At 43.6% G+C, this 19,154-nt stretch overlaps 1 protein-coding gene across 2 annotated transcripts in view; it reads left to right on the forward strand.

The window, feature by feature from the left end:
- The window catches only part of SDC4 (syndecan 4), a 56,967-nt gene extending 38,116 nt beyond the window's left edge, over positions 1-18,851 (forward strand). For both annotated transcript variants that reach the window (XM_048496394.1, XM_048496393.1), the window contains exons 2-5: positions 12,566-12,710; positions 14,029-14,066; positions 14,757-14,937; positions 16,102-18,851. In XM_048496394.1, coding sequence (XP_048352351.1) covers positions 12,584-12,710; positions 14,029-14,066; positions 14,757-14,937; positions 16,102-16,253 — 498 coding nt within the window. In that variant the 5' untranslated portion in view covers positions 12,566-12,583 and the 3' untranslated portion in view covers positions 16,254-18,851. The remainder of the gene's footprint in view (positions 1-12,565; positions 12,711-14,028; positions 14,067-14,756; positions 14,938-16,101) is intronic.
- Positions 18,852-19,154: the final 303 nt, after the last annotated feature.

A 19,154-nucleotide genomic window follows, 5' to 3' on the forward strand; every position in this document is an offset into this window, starting at 1 on the left:
AAAGTAAGGCTGTTAGGGAATGAATGGACGCAGATGCAAGGGAGGATAGTGGGTGAATTCATAGGGATTGGACTTGAAAGAGGTGGTACCACATTTGGGCAGAAAAGGAGTTGCATGAGCACAAGGAACTGCCTTTTCTTGAGTCGGGCATTTAGTCTGTCTAGGCCAGCGGTTCTCAACCTGTGGGTCGTGACCCCTTTGGGGGTCGAACGACCCTTTCACAGGGGTCACCTAAGACCATTGGAAAACACAATTTTATGGTTGGGGGTCACCACAACATGAGGAACTGTATTAAAGGGTCGCGGCATTAGGAAGTTTGAGAACCACTGGTCTAGGTCAATCTGTTTGGCAGTGGCTCTCCAAGGTCTCCAGCTTTTCACATCACCTGCCACCAGGTCCTTCTAGCTGGAGATGTTGGGTGCTCAGGGCACAATTATTCCTGGAAATATATATTTGAACAGTTAGCAATTCACAGCTTTACTACAAGCCATTTCACCAAATGCACATTTGCACGTATACGGTTCTGTGCTCACAGATCTCTTCTGAGCATCCATGGGAAACAGCCTGTGGACACTGCTGCCATTTTGGATCCATAGTTGGGCCTTTTAAAACGTTTGGATAGACCCACAGTGCAACAGGAACAGGTACCTTTGTTTTCACCTCTCCAGTGGCTGTTTCAGTGGTTAAAAAGGTGTTGGAGGTGGTACTGGGGAGGACTAATGGATGCTGTAATCTCTGGTTGTGACCTGTTTGCAATTGCCGGTGATGCTCTACCACTTAGCCACAGCCCTTCCAGGTATAAGGAGGCAAGAATGGGTGGGTTTGTTTGACAGCAAGAGACATTTGAGAAAATGAAGTTTGCACACATTGGGAAAAAAGCTAGTGCATTGGTGAAAAGCTGCCCATGCATGGCTCTAGGGAAAAGGTAGTTGACAGTTGCAGCAATGAAATTCTTGGGAGAAAAATGTCAACGTGGCTAACCTGGCTGCTGTTCCTAGCCTAACTAAGATTAAGCCTTAATAATGTAATGGCTCACGAATGCATCTATAATTGCAGGCAATTTAAAAAAACAGTTTAGACCCCTTCCGCACATGCAGAATAATGCACTTTCAATGCACTATGCAGCTGTGCGGAATAGCAAAATGCACTTGCATACAATTGTGAAGGTGGATTGAAAGTGCATTATTCTGCAGGTATGGAAGGGGCCCCAGAGGAAACAGAGGCTACAGTTTAACACCTCACTACCAATAGGTTCTGGGAAGAGTTGAGCTTTCTTCCTTTGTGCTGGGAATCATATCACTATGTCAGTCTTAAATCCAAAGTAGGTAAACATGCGTATCTGGAAAATCTTTTTCATCTGGAAAAGATGGGGTGGGAGACTAGCTGTTTAAAGTCCTAGGCTGAGATGATCCCTTTCTTAATCAGTATTTTGTAATAGGTGAGATTAGTTATGAATGATTCTTATTTTCCGCCTCTGCAGGATTGAATAGCAAGCCTGTTCTATGCAGCCTAGTAGGTTTGCTGGAAAGGTTTCTTACTACTGGGCTGATGAAATATAGTAATAACATTGATGCTGGGGTCTCTGCTATTTATTGATGTGTCTCATTCAGCCTTATGATTATACTAAATGCAGGTATAGTGCACAGACAGTCAAACATAGACAAAATACAGGCTAAATACAATGCCAAAAGTGAAAAATGTAATACAATAAGATAAGTGCAAGCATCTTGGAACAGACTAAAAAACCAGCCAGAATGTCTAGGATAATAATATAGTTCACAATTGTGCAAAGAATCCAAACAAGGGGATGAGCTGTATGTTCTGAAGTCCCTGTCATAGGATATGTGCATTATGAGGAATTCATAGATGTGACAATTTCCATTAAGCTAAGATGTATCATGCTTTGAATCTAAAAGGTTTGAATTGTCTGTGTTGGAGAATCACTGTGGACTATATTATTATTCTAGATATTCTGGCTAGTTTTTTAGTTCGATACAAAATGTTTGCACTTTTCTTATTGTTTCAAATTTTTCACTTTTGGCATTGTATATAGCCTTGATATAGTATTTTTTCTGTGTTTGACATTCATTCAGCCTAGCCACAGAAGACAGCAGTGGGTTGAAGTTATAATGCTTCCCTTTTTCATTAAAACACGATTATAATACATTAGTGATTTTTAAATGTGTTTGGTCATCATTTTGTTCAATGGTCTTATTTGGATTATTAATCAATCGTATGCTTCCTTGGATGCAGTTAAACAAAAGTATTCAACAAAGCATGGCTATAGTGAAAATGCTGTGATGTTATGAAATAAAAATCAAATGGAGCTTGGGTAACTCAAACAAAAAACAACTTTTAAAATGAAGTAACCTTGAATCTTGGTAAAATTAACCTTTTAGGCTTTTTGGGAGATATGCAAACAAGTTGCACTTCATTTTTATGACTGTCTTAACAGTTAAGGAGAACAGAAAAGCCAACAAAGTTACCATCCTAAACTTTAAATGAGTCTCTTACATCAGCTTCTACAGCCCACGACTTTAACAAAGTCTTTCTTGGATCACTTTGGTATCCTATTTGGCAATCTACATTGCCTGCGTCAGTTAACCACCTCTTGCACCCTTATTTAACATTAATGTGATTTTTGACCTATCAACTTCAAGGCCAAATAGTTCTGTTGCAGGTGCAGTACTTAACGCTGTTGGGATCTATCAATTGCTGATCTTTAGACCTTGTGGACAAAACTCCCATACCTGTGCAATTAATGTTATTCCGGAGGATAGAATTGCCAGAGTTCCCTGGGTGTGTCTTAACTGGGTCTAGATGTGGAAGACTCTACTAAATCTCTGGGCCTCCTGATTAGATTAATATGTGTTGTGTTGAATAGACACCTATATAAGATTATGCCGGAGCTCAGCTGTACAAACAAGCTTAGATTGCCTGCAGGTCAGATCTGCTGTGTAGCTGCCAAATTGCTGCCTAAAATCTCTCTAGCAAGTCTGATCTCCTTGCCTATCTTGAGTCTGATAACTGTTGGGGTGCCAGACACATGAACAATTAAACCTTAGCTATCTTGGCATTGGAATGTTATTCAGCGTTGAGAAACCCGTTCAGAGCAGTGAACATGAAGCAATAGGCAAAATACGGAGATAGTAAGCGCCTTTGTGCTTGCTGGGGCAAATTTTAGATGATTGCTGCAACCAGCTAGGAATCTTCTGTGACTGGAAAAAAAGTTGTTCTATCACTTGTTGACAAAAGACACCCCCACCACAACCACCATCGCCCCTTTAACAATGGCGCTGGCCCAACCTAGGAGATGTTGGTCTTGTTGCTTTCCTACTATGAGACACGGGTGCCAGCTGGCCCATCTTCTGTGTTGACGGTAAAGCACTCAAATAATTTCTGGATGGGATTTTTTTTTTCTCTTGGCCCCAAATGTGGCTTTAGCAGTCTGCATATGAGTAGAGAGCAAGTTCAGGTGCTTGTGTCCAATAGCTGCCTTGCTTGGGCTACAGCTTGGGTTTCATTGGATCAAGAGCTCTGCTGTTTCAAATGTAGCTGGCATTTTTTCGTAGTAACTTCCAGCTTTTTGCACAGTAAGCCTTTGTATCTGATACTTAAAGTGTCTAAAATAAATGCATGACCATAATTTCGCTGGAGGATCTGCTGACAGGAGGAATCCCTAAACTTCCTTGGAACTGAAAAGTCATAAGATTGAATCAAGTGATGCTTCTTTTTTCCTTCTCAGCTGTTCTTGGAAGCCATGGCCTCGTATCTGCCGTGCATAGGGGGGTTTTTTTGAGGAAGTTTGAGTCAGAATTCTAACGGGCTTTGCTTGCTATGATCTTCCCAAATGGTCTGTGAGTCTCAAATGGCAGTTTTCTGAGCATAGACTGCAGAATCCCAGAAGCACAAAGTTTACCTTGGCAATCTGTGTGGTCCTGAGGGTTGTTGCCTCAACCAAGTGGTTACGTGACAATGAATGAGGGAGAAGAAATGGAGGGAAGTGCCGACTAGTCTATGCTTTTGCAGCTCTGTCAATAGGGCCCTGTCTAAATAGCTTGTTTTGTTTACTTAAGTCACTTTAGGTAAACCTAGGGAGCTTAGTGCAATTGTCAGGCAGAACTGAAGCTTCTTAACATGGGCTGATATGTTTTGAAGTCCTCTGTAGCCCAGGCTAGCCCGATCTCATCAGGGCCAGCCCCGGATAGTATTTGGATGAGAGACCATCAAGAAACATCTGGGTTGTTGCACAGAGGAAGAAAATGGCAAACCACCTCTGAACGTCTTGTGCCTTGAAAACCCTGTGGGGTTGCCAGAAGTCCTCTGCAAACTTGACAACAACAAAAAGGGGGTAGGGAATGTTGCCTAGCTAAGTTTGTACACAGCTAGTATTGAGGGTTTTTTTTTTTTACCTTGTAGCTAAAACCAAAAGAAATTTGCCTCTGGCTGTATCTTCTTGAATAGTCTCTACTTATGCAAGATATGAAACAAGGAAGGAATATACAACGCAGAAGCTTCTGACAACAGCTGAACAGCCACGAGATGTGGAGATGAATCCGGTACAGTTGTCGAGCAGAGGAATGCAGATGGCTGGGGGTGAATCTCTGTAATCTTCCCCAAATCCCACTGCTTTGCTTTGTCTGATGGAAGATGATTTGAGAATGTTTGACTTTATCATCAGCTAGGCTGTTGTGCTACTACATGCTCCCAGCTCAAAAGAAGACTTGTGTTCCTGCAAAGAAGGCAAATGAGGTCTAGGCTGGAGGGAAACGGCTTCTTTCCCTTTTGATAGGGTTTCTGTAATGGATAGGAAGACAATGTTATCAGCAGTGCCATTCAGACTTTCTACCTGCAGGAAAGCCTTGATGTGCAGCTATCCCGAGAAAACACATTACTTCATAGAAATGCCTTATGACTACAAAATCCAACCAGTTTAGTCAAGATGAAATCAAGAATATCTTGAGGGCCGCGAGAGCACTTCTTCCCAGAATTCTCAGATGCTGTGAGTAAACTTGGGGTTGGTGATAATGCTTGTGGCTAAACTGTTCCACATGTTTTGGCCAAGAGTATTGGTTACCCAAGTTGCATATGTAACTTAATAACGCACCTGTCTTGCTTGTCCTGCAGTAGCCACTTGAAGAGGTAGCAGCTGACTCTTATCCGTAGTTTTTTTGCCTGCTGCTGCAGTTCAATCAAGAGGTGAACTGTGGATCTGCTGTTTCAGTAAGGATTCCTAGAATGCAAGCTTAGTCTACATTATTGAAACAGGATTATATACTGCACTGTTCCATCTTAAATCTATAAGGATTTGAAACTGAAAAGCCAGATGGGATTCACGAGAGGTCTGTGTGTAGCACTGAATTTGTGACCAGAACTCTATTCACGTTGACAGGCCTTTATCATACACGGGGGTGTGTAATTTGGTGTTGGCTGCCAGTGGGATCGCTTGCACTACTGTAACACAATTAGCATCTCATACCGTACTGCTTGGTTGTGTAATGGTTTTGTGCAAGGCTTAATTATCTCCAGTGGCATAACACAATGTGAAAATTAACTCATGGCATTGTCACTGGCCAAAAGGGCAAGGAATAGTTTGCAAGGAATAATATTCTTTCATTCCACTTTGGGCATGTTAAGTTGGATGTGGAAATGTGAATATTTTTCTAACTGGTCATTCTTGACAGCAATCTGAAACTTCTCTACTGAGAATCCTACATGGGGCTATTCAGGGTTTACTCTCAGGAGAGTGTCCTTAAAACTGCAACTACATTACAGCTACACTGTAATGTAATGTACTTGGCCAAGAAAATATTTTCATGAATCTGCTTGTGAAAGTACCACTTCATTGAATCCCTTAAGGCATTACAGTAGCAGAAATTACGTACTGAGTATGTCTGTATGTATCTGGTATGCAATATATGCTTGCTGCTTCATTTTATGATTTGTGGGCTACTGAACATTGGGACACAAGCTTAATTCTTCCTTCTTTGTCAAATTGCAATACACTTAGCATGCTCTCTGTGTGGGAGTAACCTTGGCATTGCTACTTTTAAAGCAGTGGTTTTGAATTTGTGTGGTCTTGTCAAGAAATAAACAGAAAGATATATGTACAGGAACATAAACCTGAGATGTGTAAAACTGATTGGGCTGTCTGTTGGAAAGAATGAAGGAGATGGGAAGGATAGAATAATGGATGGGAAAAAAGGGAGAAATATGTAGGACTGTTGATGGGGATACTACACCAAAGCAAGTAACATGTACTCGTTTTAGCACTAAGGTTCCCCCTACCAAATCATAATCGGATCGGGTTCGATGCTGAGGGTAGAAGGCACAATCTAGCAGAAATACCGGCTGGTGGAAGTCATGCAACAGTTGTCAACGCAGGCTCATGCTTGAGAGCTGGTCAAAGGAAGAGTACACTTGTCAGGCCTTTTGTGGGACAGTTGGAGTCCATGGGAGGAGGCAGGGGCGTTGGCTTAGAGCCAGTAGCTGTACTCTTTTCCGGACACCCTCCTGCATGACTCAGGATACAGTCAAGAGCAAGCACGCTAAAGAATGGAGATCAGCAAGAGTCATAAAGGCTATTAAAATCAATATTCTTTACTGAATGGCTCTGAAAGCTCCTTGGACGGCTGAGTATTTTCCACACCCTTTGGGAGTTGCTTGCTGTTGGATGAAGCAGAACCCCTGGCAGAACTAGAATAGCTATTCTTTCTGTTTCACACACGTAGCACAGAAAAGCACCCTTCCTGAATATGGATTTCACTCTAAGATGAAGAGTGTGTTAATCTGGCAAACATATTTGGAGCGAATATGAGAAGACTGATTATAGTCTGCAAGTTTCTAATAGACGTACTACTCCGCCTTGAGGTATTCAGTGTGGAAGGGATCTTTTCTATTTGTTCTTGAAGGTATCCCTTTCTTTCTTTGACTATTTACTCCTCATACATCACGTATCTTATCCTGAGCAGCTCAAGTCACGGTAAACTCTGAAGCTTCAGTCTGTCCTTTAAGAAATCCTATTGATCTGCCTACTGATGAACAAACAGCAAAGAGCAAAGTCTACGGGCAGCTTAGAGCAGCTTCAAAGGGACTTATGCTTTCATTACAAGTCACTACTGCAGATCCAAATCCTATAGCCCAGGGGTGGCCAACCTATGGCCCTCCAGATGTTCATGGTCTACAATTCTCATCAGCCCCTACCAGCATGCTGGCGGGCTGATGGGAATTGTAGTCCATGAACATCTGGAGTGCCATAGATTGGCCACCCCTGCTATAGCCTATCATATGATTCTGGTTAGGGTTAAAAGTAGTGTTCCCCCCATTAATTCATCTGGTTATTTGCTGGGTTAGGTGAGAAGCTCATTTTGAAAAGCAACAAATGGTGGTCAGGCTGTGTGAAAAGTATTAGGCTGGGCTGAAGGAACCAGTTGTTTGTTCTGGATTTCTTTGTTTTCTTTCTTTACAACTTGTCGTTTTTACGAACAGTCCCCACACCAGAAATCATCCCTGCCTATCCGTTGGCATGTTCTAGTGCACATGAATTGCCACAATGCTCCAAACATTTAATTATCTTGCAGCAATACTAGATCAGGCTAGCAGTTCAAAGGCTTTGGTCTTTGGTGGCCTATAGCAGAGAAGGAAAACCTTTCAGCAATTTGTAGCATAGGCCCTTTTTCTCCTAATGATGTATTTTTTAAATCTCTCTTGACACTCCTTCTGCGTAAAAAGCTGCTTAACACTGGGAAAACATGCTGCAAATGGATTAAACGTCAAAGTGACAAGCTCCTGTAGTTAAAGAATTCTGCCAGTGGGAGCGTATTAATAGCAAGGCTTGTTGTATGTTGCCATAATTTCATGGTCAAAAATCTGTCCCTGATAAGAAGTATTCCGGCCTATTCTGGTTCAGCTGTTGTGTTGAAATAATGAAGGAAAATACAAAATTTAGAAGCCGGCATCCTGGAGACATGACTCTGAAAGGGAGCTTTAAGGATGAGGTAGGACTAGTCATGGCCAGCAAGCCATGCAGCCCAGACTCTCTACCACATGTATAATAACCCCCTCCCAATTCCTCCCTAGGTTCCAGACCCCTATGAGAAATGTAGCATACATTAGATCTTGGTTCATTAGAGAAGAATTTAAACCCAGACTAGACCAAAGTAGCGAAAACCTAGCTGTTAACTATTTGGTGGGGGAGAAGAGGAAGTCGAAGAATTCGTCAAATCGATGCCTGCGGAAGCCCAGAGGGATGAAAATTGGTCCCCTGTGTGCCATTGCTGTCCAATTCTGCCAACAGCAAAAGGTGTCAAAGGCTTTACTCGAGAGAGAAAAAAATCTGTAGAGGATTTTATATAGAGAGCATCTATATATAGAGATAGAGAGAGGATTTTAAAAACTAGCCGAGTTTCATTATGTGTGAACATCTGTCTGCAAACTATAATGTAAATATGGTTAAGGCAAAGAGATGTGAGTCACCTCTGGTGCAGCGCTCGGACTGTAGGGAGGAGAGAAAACAGCAGGGACAAAATCTCTGCTTGGGCACGGGGCAGCATTGCGTGTTTACTGCTTACTTTGTAAGACATGCCTGCCCATGGAAGTGAAAGGGTTCTCCTGGTGTTTGTGTACATTGGCGCATACTTGTATAAAGTAAACTCTCCAGTAGTTTTGTTGACTGGCTCAAGGATTGCCAGCTTTGCTTAAGGCACACCTGGGGGTTGGGGGGATGGAGCCTGAAGAAGGCAGGTTTTGGGGAGTGGGAGGGACCCCAGCAGGGTATAATGCCATCCTCCAAAGCAGCCATTAACGGATCTTGTTTGTCTGGAGATCAGATATCCAGGTGCACCCTGGAGATTGGCAACCCTGGCTGGCTCAGCAGTTCTCCCTGAGCTGCAGATTTGAAAGAACTACACATGAACTCACACAGGGCAGCTTATCCTCGTGTATGTGGGAAGCACATTAAGGAAGCTCACCTGCTTTAAAGAGCGGCTGTGCCTCGAGTGAGCAAGAAATGAGGCTGCTGGGCAAGGCTGGACTTGCTGCCCCTCCCTTTCCTCGGGAGCTGTGGTTGAGGCCCCAGCTAGGGGAGAGAATCAGAATGAACTACTGCTCTGTGAATGATGTGGAGTGATCCTGTTTCCTGTCAGAGTGGATCTGGATATCCTTGAGTCCTCTCGGACTGCCTTGCGACTTCTCAGGAGAGCACTGTTTGGTCAGCAATGGAAGTGCCTTTCTGCTCGTTCTCTGCCCCACTGGTTAAAGTTTCCATCCGTCAAAGGTTTCTTAGAAAGGAGTCAGTTTAAATAGCTAAAAAACTACAGATGGGGGGACAGGAAGGTCGAGAGTGACTTGAACTGACTTTGTATCTAGGTGAACCAGGTTTCTCTGGAGCAGGGTTGTCAAATGTGCCCATTTCTGATCTGGCTGGGTCGGGTGGGGGGTTGCCTTAACTGGCTCGTGGGCCTGATAAGCCCTTTCAAACTGAGCCAGCCTTCGCTCAGTGCCAATCTGGGCTGGGGAATCTCCTGGGGGCTCACCAGCTGAGGCAGCCACCCTCCTCCCCAGGGCCCAGCCTGACCAAGTCACATTTATGCAATATTTGGTCCTTGAAACAGATGAGTTCGACACCCCTGCTCTAGAGCACACGGACTGATCCCTTGTTAATGGCTAACTATATTACCACACTCGTGCCCCCCCCCCCCCATCAAAACTTTTTGTTGGTACAACATTCAGTCATAAAAGTGACTCTGTGTCTGATGACTGTACTGCTGCAAATCAGAGCACCCAGAAAATGGCTGCCTCTTGTCTTGGTCATTCTCTGTGCTGATAATAAGTGCCACCCATTCCTTTTCAGCCTTTTAATAGCCCTCCTGCTTGGTCTCTCGAGTCTCTTGTCAGGCAACAGGGGCACAAAGGAAAACGGCATCTGTGATTCATTGCAGTGAATACAGTCTGAGCTGGCATATAGGTGTGTCTCAGCAGTCAACACCTGTTTATTTCAGTCTGCCCTACAAAGAGAACAAAAGTCAACGTCAGTATGTAGGCTCACATCCCATTCTCATCTCTTTCTTCTCCCCCTCTCTACCCAACTTGGTTATACTTTGAAATTTATCCCGCTTGCAGAGTTTTCCATTAGAGTTCTTCAGCAGACTTCTAGAGCTTGGTCTTATTGACAAAACCGAAACCTTCCATCAAGGCCGTAAGGAGAGAGGGGTGAAAGCAAGGAGGCTTCTGGGAAGTGTGGGCAGAAACTGGAGATATGAGCAATTTTGGCCTACTACCATGATCTGATCTGCTTTGCACCTTCTGAAATTGGTACAGAACTTGCATTGCACCTACTCTTTTGGCGCTACATAACAAGACTTCTTGGTACCAAGGAACAGGAGTGCCTGAAGGCTTCCTGACTTCCCCTCCTAGATTCCCTGTGTAACTCCCTCCTTACTGTGTATGTGTTAATCGCCCTCACGTCACTTCCAGCTCATGGCGACCCTGTGAATCAAAGTCCTCCAGAGCATCCAATCATTAACAGCCTTGCTCAGGTCTTGCATACTGGGGTCCGTGTCTTCCTTGATGGAATCAGTACCACATTGGGTCTTCCTCTTTTACTGCTGCCTTCAACTTTTCCTAGCATTATTGTCTTTCCACTGACTAGTGCCATTGATTCAGGCAGTCCCTCTCCAGTCCCCAGCTCGTATTGCACAAAGCTGGCTTGTGCAGAGTTTCAAAGCCAGCTTGTGCAGCATTATTCTTTGTTCTTAGCAAGTTCTAATTAACTGGCTGCTGCTCTGCAGTCAGATGTTTGTTAAGATAGCTTGCAATAGGGAAGAGCTAGTTCCTCAGCCATGTGCTCCCAGTTAGAATTAAGCTGTTGGCCATGTGCTCCCAGTTAGAATTAAGCTCCAGACAAAGACCTGATCTGCCCTTTTTTTTGGGGGGGGGGGTAACAACTCTGAGCTGTGGGCTCTGAATCAGAACTCTAAACTCAAAAGATAATTTAAACAATTTATTAAAGAAAGAAAGTAAAACAGAGGTTTTAAAAAACATAACAGTCAGCACAAAATCCAGGTGAAATACAGTTACATGAATAAAACATAAAAACCTCAAGTCTACATATCAAGAGAAGTACTTGTAGGCAAAAGGTACTAGGTATCTTCAGTACATGTGCAAAGTTCAGGCATTGTAAACAGCACAGTAGACAAAGGAAAGGAACTGCTAGCACTGATAGAACTAGTTTACGGTTTAGGCTAGCCATGTCAAGTGATCACAGATCATCGAGCCAGAGTCTGCCTTGATCAGAAAGTTCTAGATGAAGAGTAAATTTACCACTCCTTCCTGAAAGGAGACGTTTCCAATTAGTCTCTCTCGCTGATCAGTTCCAGCTGGTTGAAATTCATGAAGATGACTGCATACTTTCTAACAAGTGCTGTGACCCTGGAGAGATAGTATGCTCATTCCCAATGAACAAACACCTGCTTTCTGAACCCACGGAGCTCATGAAAAGGAAAAAGGATTCTTCTGCTAGTTCTTACAGCAAACAAAATGGATTCTCTCTTGACAGCTCCCAAGCTAGAAGCAACTTGGCGATTCTAGAATGTCGGGCTGTGGGCAGTTCTGTGGGCATGCCTCAAAGTACTGAGCTGAAATGGGGAGCTGCCTGGTTCGTTAAGCCCTGGTTCGTTGAAAGCTTGGGGTAAACAGGCTACAATGAAATCACCTGACCCACAGCAAAGTCACTTTGGCTTTTATGTACTGCAGAGTAACTTATCTATTGCTGCTGGTGGTGAACCAATGCCCGTATCGGTCAAAGTACTGGGCCTCAGCATTGAGGGGGGTTTTATTTCCAAAGAGCAGCTGCTGAGTTTGCTTTTTAAATTGTGTGTTCTTGATGGAGCACTTAATTCAAGTGAGCTAGTGTTTATTACAAAAAACCCTTTGATCCTCTGTCAGTAGAATGTTCAGATGGAGAAGCAAACAAATCTATCAGTTCCAGCCTTTGTACAGTGATGGTATTTGAATTCAAAAGCCTTAGTGAAGCAAACATTGCCACTTTAAACATGGCTGGCTTGAAGCATCAGCAGGGTAGGGAAGAGTAGCCAGAGGTTTGTTCAGCTCCGGGACAGTGGGGGCAAGATGGAAGTCTGCAGAGTGTGGAAAAGACCCAGCCCTGTCCCCTTGTCACTTATATTGGATCCTGGTCACCCACCTTCTCTTCATGCCTGCTATAGTATGCTGGTCTCCTGCTAGGCAGTGAAGGATGCTATCTCTTGTCTCCTAGTGGGACAGGTACTACCTTCAGCTAATAATCTGGCAACCAAATCTTAATTATTTGAGGGGTTTACATGCTGGCAGAGCAGAATAGTACGCACTACCAATTATTGGCGTGGCCAGCCCAGGCATCTATCAGGTAATTGCAGTTTCCCGATCCTATTTAACTGCAGGCGCACATGAAGCCCCAGGTGTAGTATGGTACAGTGAAGGCTGCAGCCCTGAATCTCTTGCTTCTTTTTGTTTGAGAACTAGTTGCCAGCATTCTGATTTGCTGACCTGACTTGGCTGTTTTCTTTCTTAGGTGAGAGAAACAGAGACGATGGACCCACAGCTCTTTCCTGAGGAATTTGCATCTGGTGACTTGCCAGATGATGAAGACTCAAGGCCAGACTTTACGATTGATCAAGAAAGTGACATTGAATCGTCAGGTTCAGGAGATGATGCAGGTATATTAAGGAAGAGAGGGTCTTTCATTCTGAACTTAATAATCCAAATCAATTAGTCTTTAGGGTGTTGTGGGTTGTCCGGGTTGTATGGCCGTGTTCCAGTAGCATTTTCTCCTGACGTTTCGGCTTCATCTGTGGCTGGTATCTTCAGAGGATCTTCATCTGTGGCTGGTATCTTCAGAGGATCTTCACAGGATCCTCTTAAGATGCCAGCAACAGATGCAGCTGAAACGTCTGGAGAAAATACTACTGGAACACAGCCCTACAACCTGGAAAACCCACAACACTGTAGTGATTCCAGCTGTAGAAGCCTTCAACAATACAAGTAGTCTTTTTTTTGTGCGTAGGGCTCTTGCCTATACTTGTAGGCCACAGCTGATAAATCTGAAATGAATACATCTCTGATCCATGTTAGTTGTTTATCTTATTAAGAGTCTTGCTGAAGATTACTCTGCTGCCTGTAAGTTTAGGGCATCAGAGTTCGAGTTCGAGTTTTGCGTTGGGGCAGAATATCTCCTTAGCCAATGGGGTGTGGATGGGAGTTGGGTTGGTGGAGAAGTGGCAAGTAGATCTTTCTGAAGCCCCTGCCTATCTAAAAAGTAAACCAAGTACTCCTCTTCTGCATAAACCCATCACAGGGGAATATGCCACAAGCAAGTCTGAAGCAATGGGCCTTAGGCCAAGCCTTTTTAAGCTAGCTGGAAAAATACTGCACATTGGTGTCAAGGATGTAAAAGCAGATCCCCACCCCCAATTGAGAGCTATTGTATTTGAGGGAAACGTCCTCTGATTTTCATTGGGCTGCTCTCAGGTTACCGTATCTCACTTAAAGCCCTGTTCTTCTTTCCATGTCCTTTAAGGTAGGATAGTCAACATTATGCACTCATTAAAAAAAAAACTAGCACAGGCTCATTCAGCAACTTGTCGCCCTCTTACATGTTGTGTTCTCAAGTGGTGGGGCGGGAAACAAGCTCTGAAACTAGCACATGGCAAGTTGAGGCAGATCCGGTGGTTTTTCTCATGAGCCAATTATCCCCAAGGTATGGGTGTTTGAAAAGAGGGCAGCTCCTCTTAAAAGCAAGTTAAACTGCACACTGTGTAGACTTGTAGTGCAACGCCTCGTAACCAGCTGCTGGGAGCAACCTTCAGTAAGCTGTGGTGGGGGAAGGAGCTTGCCTTATGCGGTTGTGTGCTGTTTGACACAGCCTGGCAAGACAAACCCTGTGAATGTCGAAAATGAAGCCAGTGTTGGTGTAAGTTGCTGTGGTTCATTTTCATTTTAATCAAACGCTGTTTTCCCCCCCTGCTGTATACACAGATCTGGAGGTTGCGTCTTCAGTCCCTGCCCATCCAGATGTAAGTACTTACTCTTCAGTAAAGCCTTCTGCCCACCCCTCTTGTCACAGCCCTGTCTGTCTGAATGTGTGCATTTAGAACAGGGGTGACCAACTATGGCCCTCCAGATGTTCATGAACTATGATTCCCATCAGCAATTGGCAGGGGCTGATGTGAATCTTCATGAACATGTGGAGGGCCACAATTGGACACCCCTGATTTAGACGGTCTAGCATATTTTATGGTGTCTTGTGTGAAGAGACTAGAGAATCTACCTACCAAAATGTATAATCAGTCCTCCACTACACTTGAAAAATTGGGAATATGAAATGGTGGTTAAATGTACAATATCTAATTCTTGGCATAGATAAGTGATTGAGGGTCAGGGGACCTGTGAGAACAAAAGCCACACGGGGTGGGCGCTTCAGCAAGGAGGGATGCTGGATGAGAGACACTAGAAAATTTGTTAACCCAACCCCATGTGTTTGTAGTGGATATAGTGTAGTTGCTGTCCTGCTGTATGACACACCTGTGCTAAATTGCCCATCAGCCAAGTCTGCTTCTGCAGGTGAGCTTTGCCACAGTGCCTCTGAATGCTGCTACCAACCATCATTTCAGAGCAAGAGAAATATGACCTGACTCTCAAACAGGCCCAATGTTGCCATCAGCTGCGTACTAAGAAGGCCAATTCTCTTTCTCCCTTTTATTCAGGACAATTCTATCCCTGAGATCAAGAAAGACAGCAAGGATAACGGTGACCCACATATGGTAGACAATGAGATCATCGTTCCCAACAAAGCTGTGCCTCCCGAAGGAGAAGACGTGTCCAACAAGATATCAATGGCCAGCACAGCCACCGGCAGCATCTTTGAGAGAACAGAAGTCCTTGCAGGTATTCACCCTCAGCCCTTCACGTTCTCCACCATGGTGTGGCCACAAAGCGGGAAGATAAATGTCTCTTTAAGGAAAAGCTTTCATCAGGAATGCAAAGCACACAGGTGTTGAGTCAACATGGAGAATAGGAGAACTCTTATTTGAGAAAGAAGCACAGGGGAGAGAGGATCCAGACAGAATTTAAGCATTGGACACCCAGTAACTGGCACATTTTATCCATGTTAAAAACTTTGCCTGAAGTTGCCACATTCACACGAGTTTCATGTGATTGGGAAAGAGGATGTGAACCTTGCTAAGGAGCTCCACATCCAGCTATTTCAGTCCAAATCTGTCTTATGTAGAATATTACTGCTTAGGTTTCTTCCTCACCATGGCTGCCTTCCTGTTGTGCCTGGGGGTGTTTGCCTTCTCCCCAGCTCCAGTTGTCCTCTGCTCCATTGTCCCATGACCAGTGCTACCCTGGAGGCATTTGCACTGTTAAGGTTGTCCAGATGGCATTCATTTTCTAATGTCTGGCACTGCTGCCTGGCAACCGTGGCTGTTGCTTTGTGCATTTGCTGCATCTACTCAACTCCTTGGCATTGGCACAGCAAAAGGGTCAGTGGACTGAGGGAAACATTTGAAAATGGTCTGCCGTGTGCGTGTTTTTTAAAGTGGGGAAAGGCCATTTCTACTGATTTTAATCAATTTTTGGAAATTCCAGATTTTCTAAAATCCTAATCTGAAGGGCCCAAACTCCAAATCTGGATTTTAGTGCTGGCGGGCCTCTCTAACAGGAATGCCAGTCCATTCTGATTTGTAGTGTGTAACTTTAGGGGCTTTTTAAATAAGGATTTTTTGAAGGAAAATTGCTGTCTTTAGGCTTTTTAGCCCTGGCTTCCTTTGGCACTGAGGAGTTGTCCACTTTACCTGGAAGTAATCAGGGAAAAATCCCTGCCTCCCTCAAGTGGTAGAAATTGTTCAGTATTCTCCAGCAATAGAAAATCAGATAACAAATAGAACGAAAGCTGGATGGAAAGTTGTTGGCAAGTCAACAGCAGAGAGGCTCAGTACTGATCAGATGTTAGGATTTGGAAGTTAAATGGAATGCATGTTTGCTAGTGTGGATGAAAAGGCTCTGCTTGACAGTGTATTAACTCTGTTTCTCCCCTCCCTCCCCAAGCTCTTATTGCAGGTGGGGCAGTCGGGTTGTTGTTTGCCATCTTCCTGGTCCTCCTCCTGGTCTACCGCATGAAGAAAAAGGATGAGGGTAGTTACGACCTTGGCAAGAAACCAATCTACAAGAAAGCGCCTACAAATGAATTCTACGCCTAAGGCTTGCCAACGCCACATACCCACTTGGGAGACAGAGACAGACTTTGTAAAAAGCTTTTGGACTGCAGACAAGAAGCTCTGAACAAATGCCTCTCCTTGGATCTAATGTCAAAGCGATTTTTTTAAAAAAAAATCTGTTTTGTGGCCCTTTCCATCCCACTAACTAATGAGGACACAAAGCGAAAAAGGCAGTGTATAAAAGAGAACCCCAATGGGGCGGGGGTGGGGCAGCAGTACATGTGTATTCTTAAAATGCAAAACAAATTTGCCAAATTTTTATATTTGGTTGACTGGAGGTTAAACGTAGAAAGCAGACAGTATGAAACCAGTTTCACCTGATTGCTGTTCTCCAACTGTCCTTGCTTGGTAAAAGGTATCAATTCAGTTCAACTAGTTAAAAAAATACTGTCTTGCATCGGGGCCCGTTGCGCAAGGCATTTGTGTAAAGGATTTATTTATGCCGTCTCCTACACTACAGAGTAACTGGCCTGATATAGTGCAGAGTTGAACATCTCTACATAACATCAGGATTTAATTGGAAGGAATGGCTACATGGGAGGAAGCAAAGCTCTTCTTGGCCGGGGAGCAGGCTTTGGTAGCTACAAAAGCAGCACATTCTTTGGCTGGCTGGGTAGGCGAGGCAAATCTTAACCCAATTTAGCTGAAGAACTTTTTTTTAATGGAGGGTTTCTTAAAAAAAAACTTTTAAAATAATAGCTTGCTTATAAAAGTTTGTAGAAAATATTCGTAAATAAAATGCTTTTTTTGTAATTTTCATAAGACTTGATTTTTGATCCCTTATTTCTTCTGGCTGAAGACATCTCTAGATGCCTATAGCGCATTTTATATCAGTCATTGCCAGAATTGAAGCAGCAATTGCAGTTTGTTAACAGGTTTCTAAGCGCCAATCATTGGTTGCTCTAGGCAGTTGAGAAGAAAATATTTATATTTTTCCCAGAATAAAAGCAAAGATATGTGTGTTGATTTTTTTTATAGAACTATTTATAGTTTCTAAGATGGCTGCTCCATTTTTGGTAACGTCTTTTTTTTATATGTAAAACACTAATATAATGAAACTCTTAATGATTGTGAAAATATTTAAGCTTTATTCTGTGTATTATACTCAGACAGCAATAACCTCTGCTAGAATTAATGTTTATACGCAAAATCAGATTTTCTTTGAACTTGACTAAAATAATTGGGGGGGTCATTTTTAAGCTTTGTAATATATGATCAGTGCTATAGAACTATATTTTTTCAGTAAAAAGTGCGCCATTTTTATAAAAGTAAATACCGGAATGGGTTGTGTGCATCTTTCCTGCATGGGGAATGGGTCTTCTAACTCTGATCTGTAAACTTCCTCCAATGTCTTCCCATTCTGAATGTAGTCATCACATCACATATGTTAATTAAGGCCAATTAATGCCCGTTGAGCAGTTCCACCAGAGGGGGCTTGGGGGTGGGATCTAGAGCTTGCACTTGTGTCTGCCCCCTGGACAGGATGAACTCCCTGTTGGCAGTTTGGGTACAGCTGGACCACATGATGTGGTTATTGCCTCTCACCTGTAGATGCATCTGAGCCAGCTGAAGGCGTGGTGGCGAGAAAATCTTGGAGGCACCTGGTTCTTAAGCATTAATGGAGAAAAAAAGACTTAATCCTGTATTGAGCGTCTTGTTTTACTTTTAGAATTAGTTGTGGCCATTGGTTTCTCTCTCCCCACCTGCAAATGTTGCTGACTGTACTTGTGCACATTGAAGAGAATCTTGATTCCTCCTCTCTGTGGCTGGGGCAAGTTCACATTGCATCCATAGCTTCAATTTACTTGCTTTTGCCAGAGCAGTAAGGAAACCTTTGAATGGCATGCCTTTGCTATGCAGGGGTCAGCTGGTTTCTGCTGCACCAGAGAGGGTTTAATGTTCTAGAGCGGGTTGCTGGGAGGATGTAGCTCAGTGCTTTCGCAATGTCCTTTGCGTTGGTTGCATCACGGCACCTGCTGTGTCAGCTCAGTGACTCACAGAATCATGTTGTGTACGTGATGGTATCCCAGCAAATATTAGTCACTTCCAGCACTCATTTTGAGGGCCCAACTTGACTCGGTTGAATCATTTTATGTCCTCATCAACTTATTTTTAAAAGTGGAATTGCCATACAACAGGAGGTATGAATTTACCACGCCTTGCATTGCACATAATCTTTAATTTCTCTTATAGTACCCCTAATGCCAGCAGTAGCTTTTAAAACTGGAGTTTGTGGCTTCTTGGCTCTTGCCAATATTACTCTGGAAACATGCTCTTTTCAGTCTTGGTGGGGTTGTACCATGACTTTGTTTTTGCAAACCACCTAGGATGAATGGGGTGAAGAATAAAAAGTTGTGTGAAGGAACCTGCTTCGGCATAAGCATAGCTCTTGGAAACTTAACTTCTGGAACAGTTCAGCTATTTGGTGGAGGAATAATATATTGAACGCTTTTCTGTAGCTGTTACTTGGAAAACACAAATCCCGCATCTGCCACCGGTTGCTCAGATGAGATTTCTTGTATATTTGCTTTTTGTTTTCACGGTCACTGATTTGATAAAATAAACTGGTACTTTCTAAAACTGGTTTCTGTCTTGATTAACCGAACGTTGCCAATTACTTTGGGGACAGTCGGTTATCTCCCTATATCCATAGAGACAGCCCTAAAAGTTCTCCCTTTGTGATACCAGTTCCCTTCCTATGTGCTTAGGATGCCTGTTTTGAATCCAAAATGAGGAAGTGGAGACTGAGGTGCCCTTAAAGCAGGGGTCCCCAAACTTTTTAAACAGGGGGCCAGTTCACGCATGGCCAGAGCCCAGCCGGGGGCCGGACCAAGTGCCGCCTGCGGGGGGGGGGCGCCATCCATCCGCCCTCGACCCGCTCCT

The sequence above is a fragment of the Sphaerodactylus townsendi genome, linkage group LG05 (genome assembly GCF_021028975.2).
Source record: "Sphaerodactylus townsendi isolate TG3544 linkage group LG05, MPM_Stown_v2.3, whole genome shotgun sequence".
Lineage (NCBI taxonomy): Eukaryota > Metazoa > Chordata > Lepidosauria > Squamata > Sphaerodactylidae > Sphaerodactylus > Sphaerodactylus townsendi.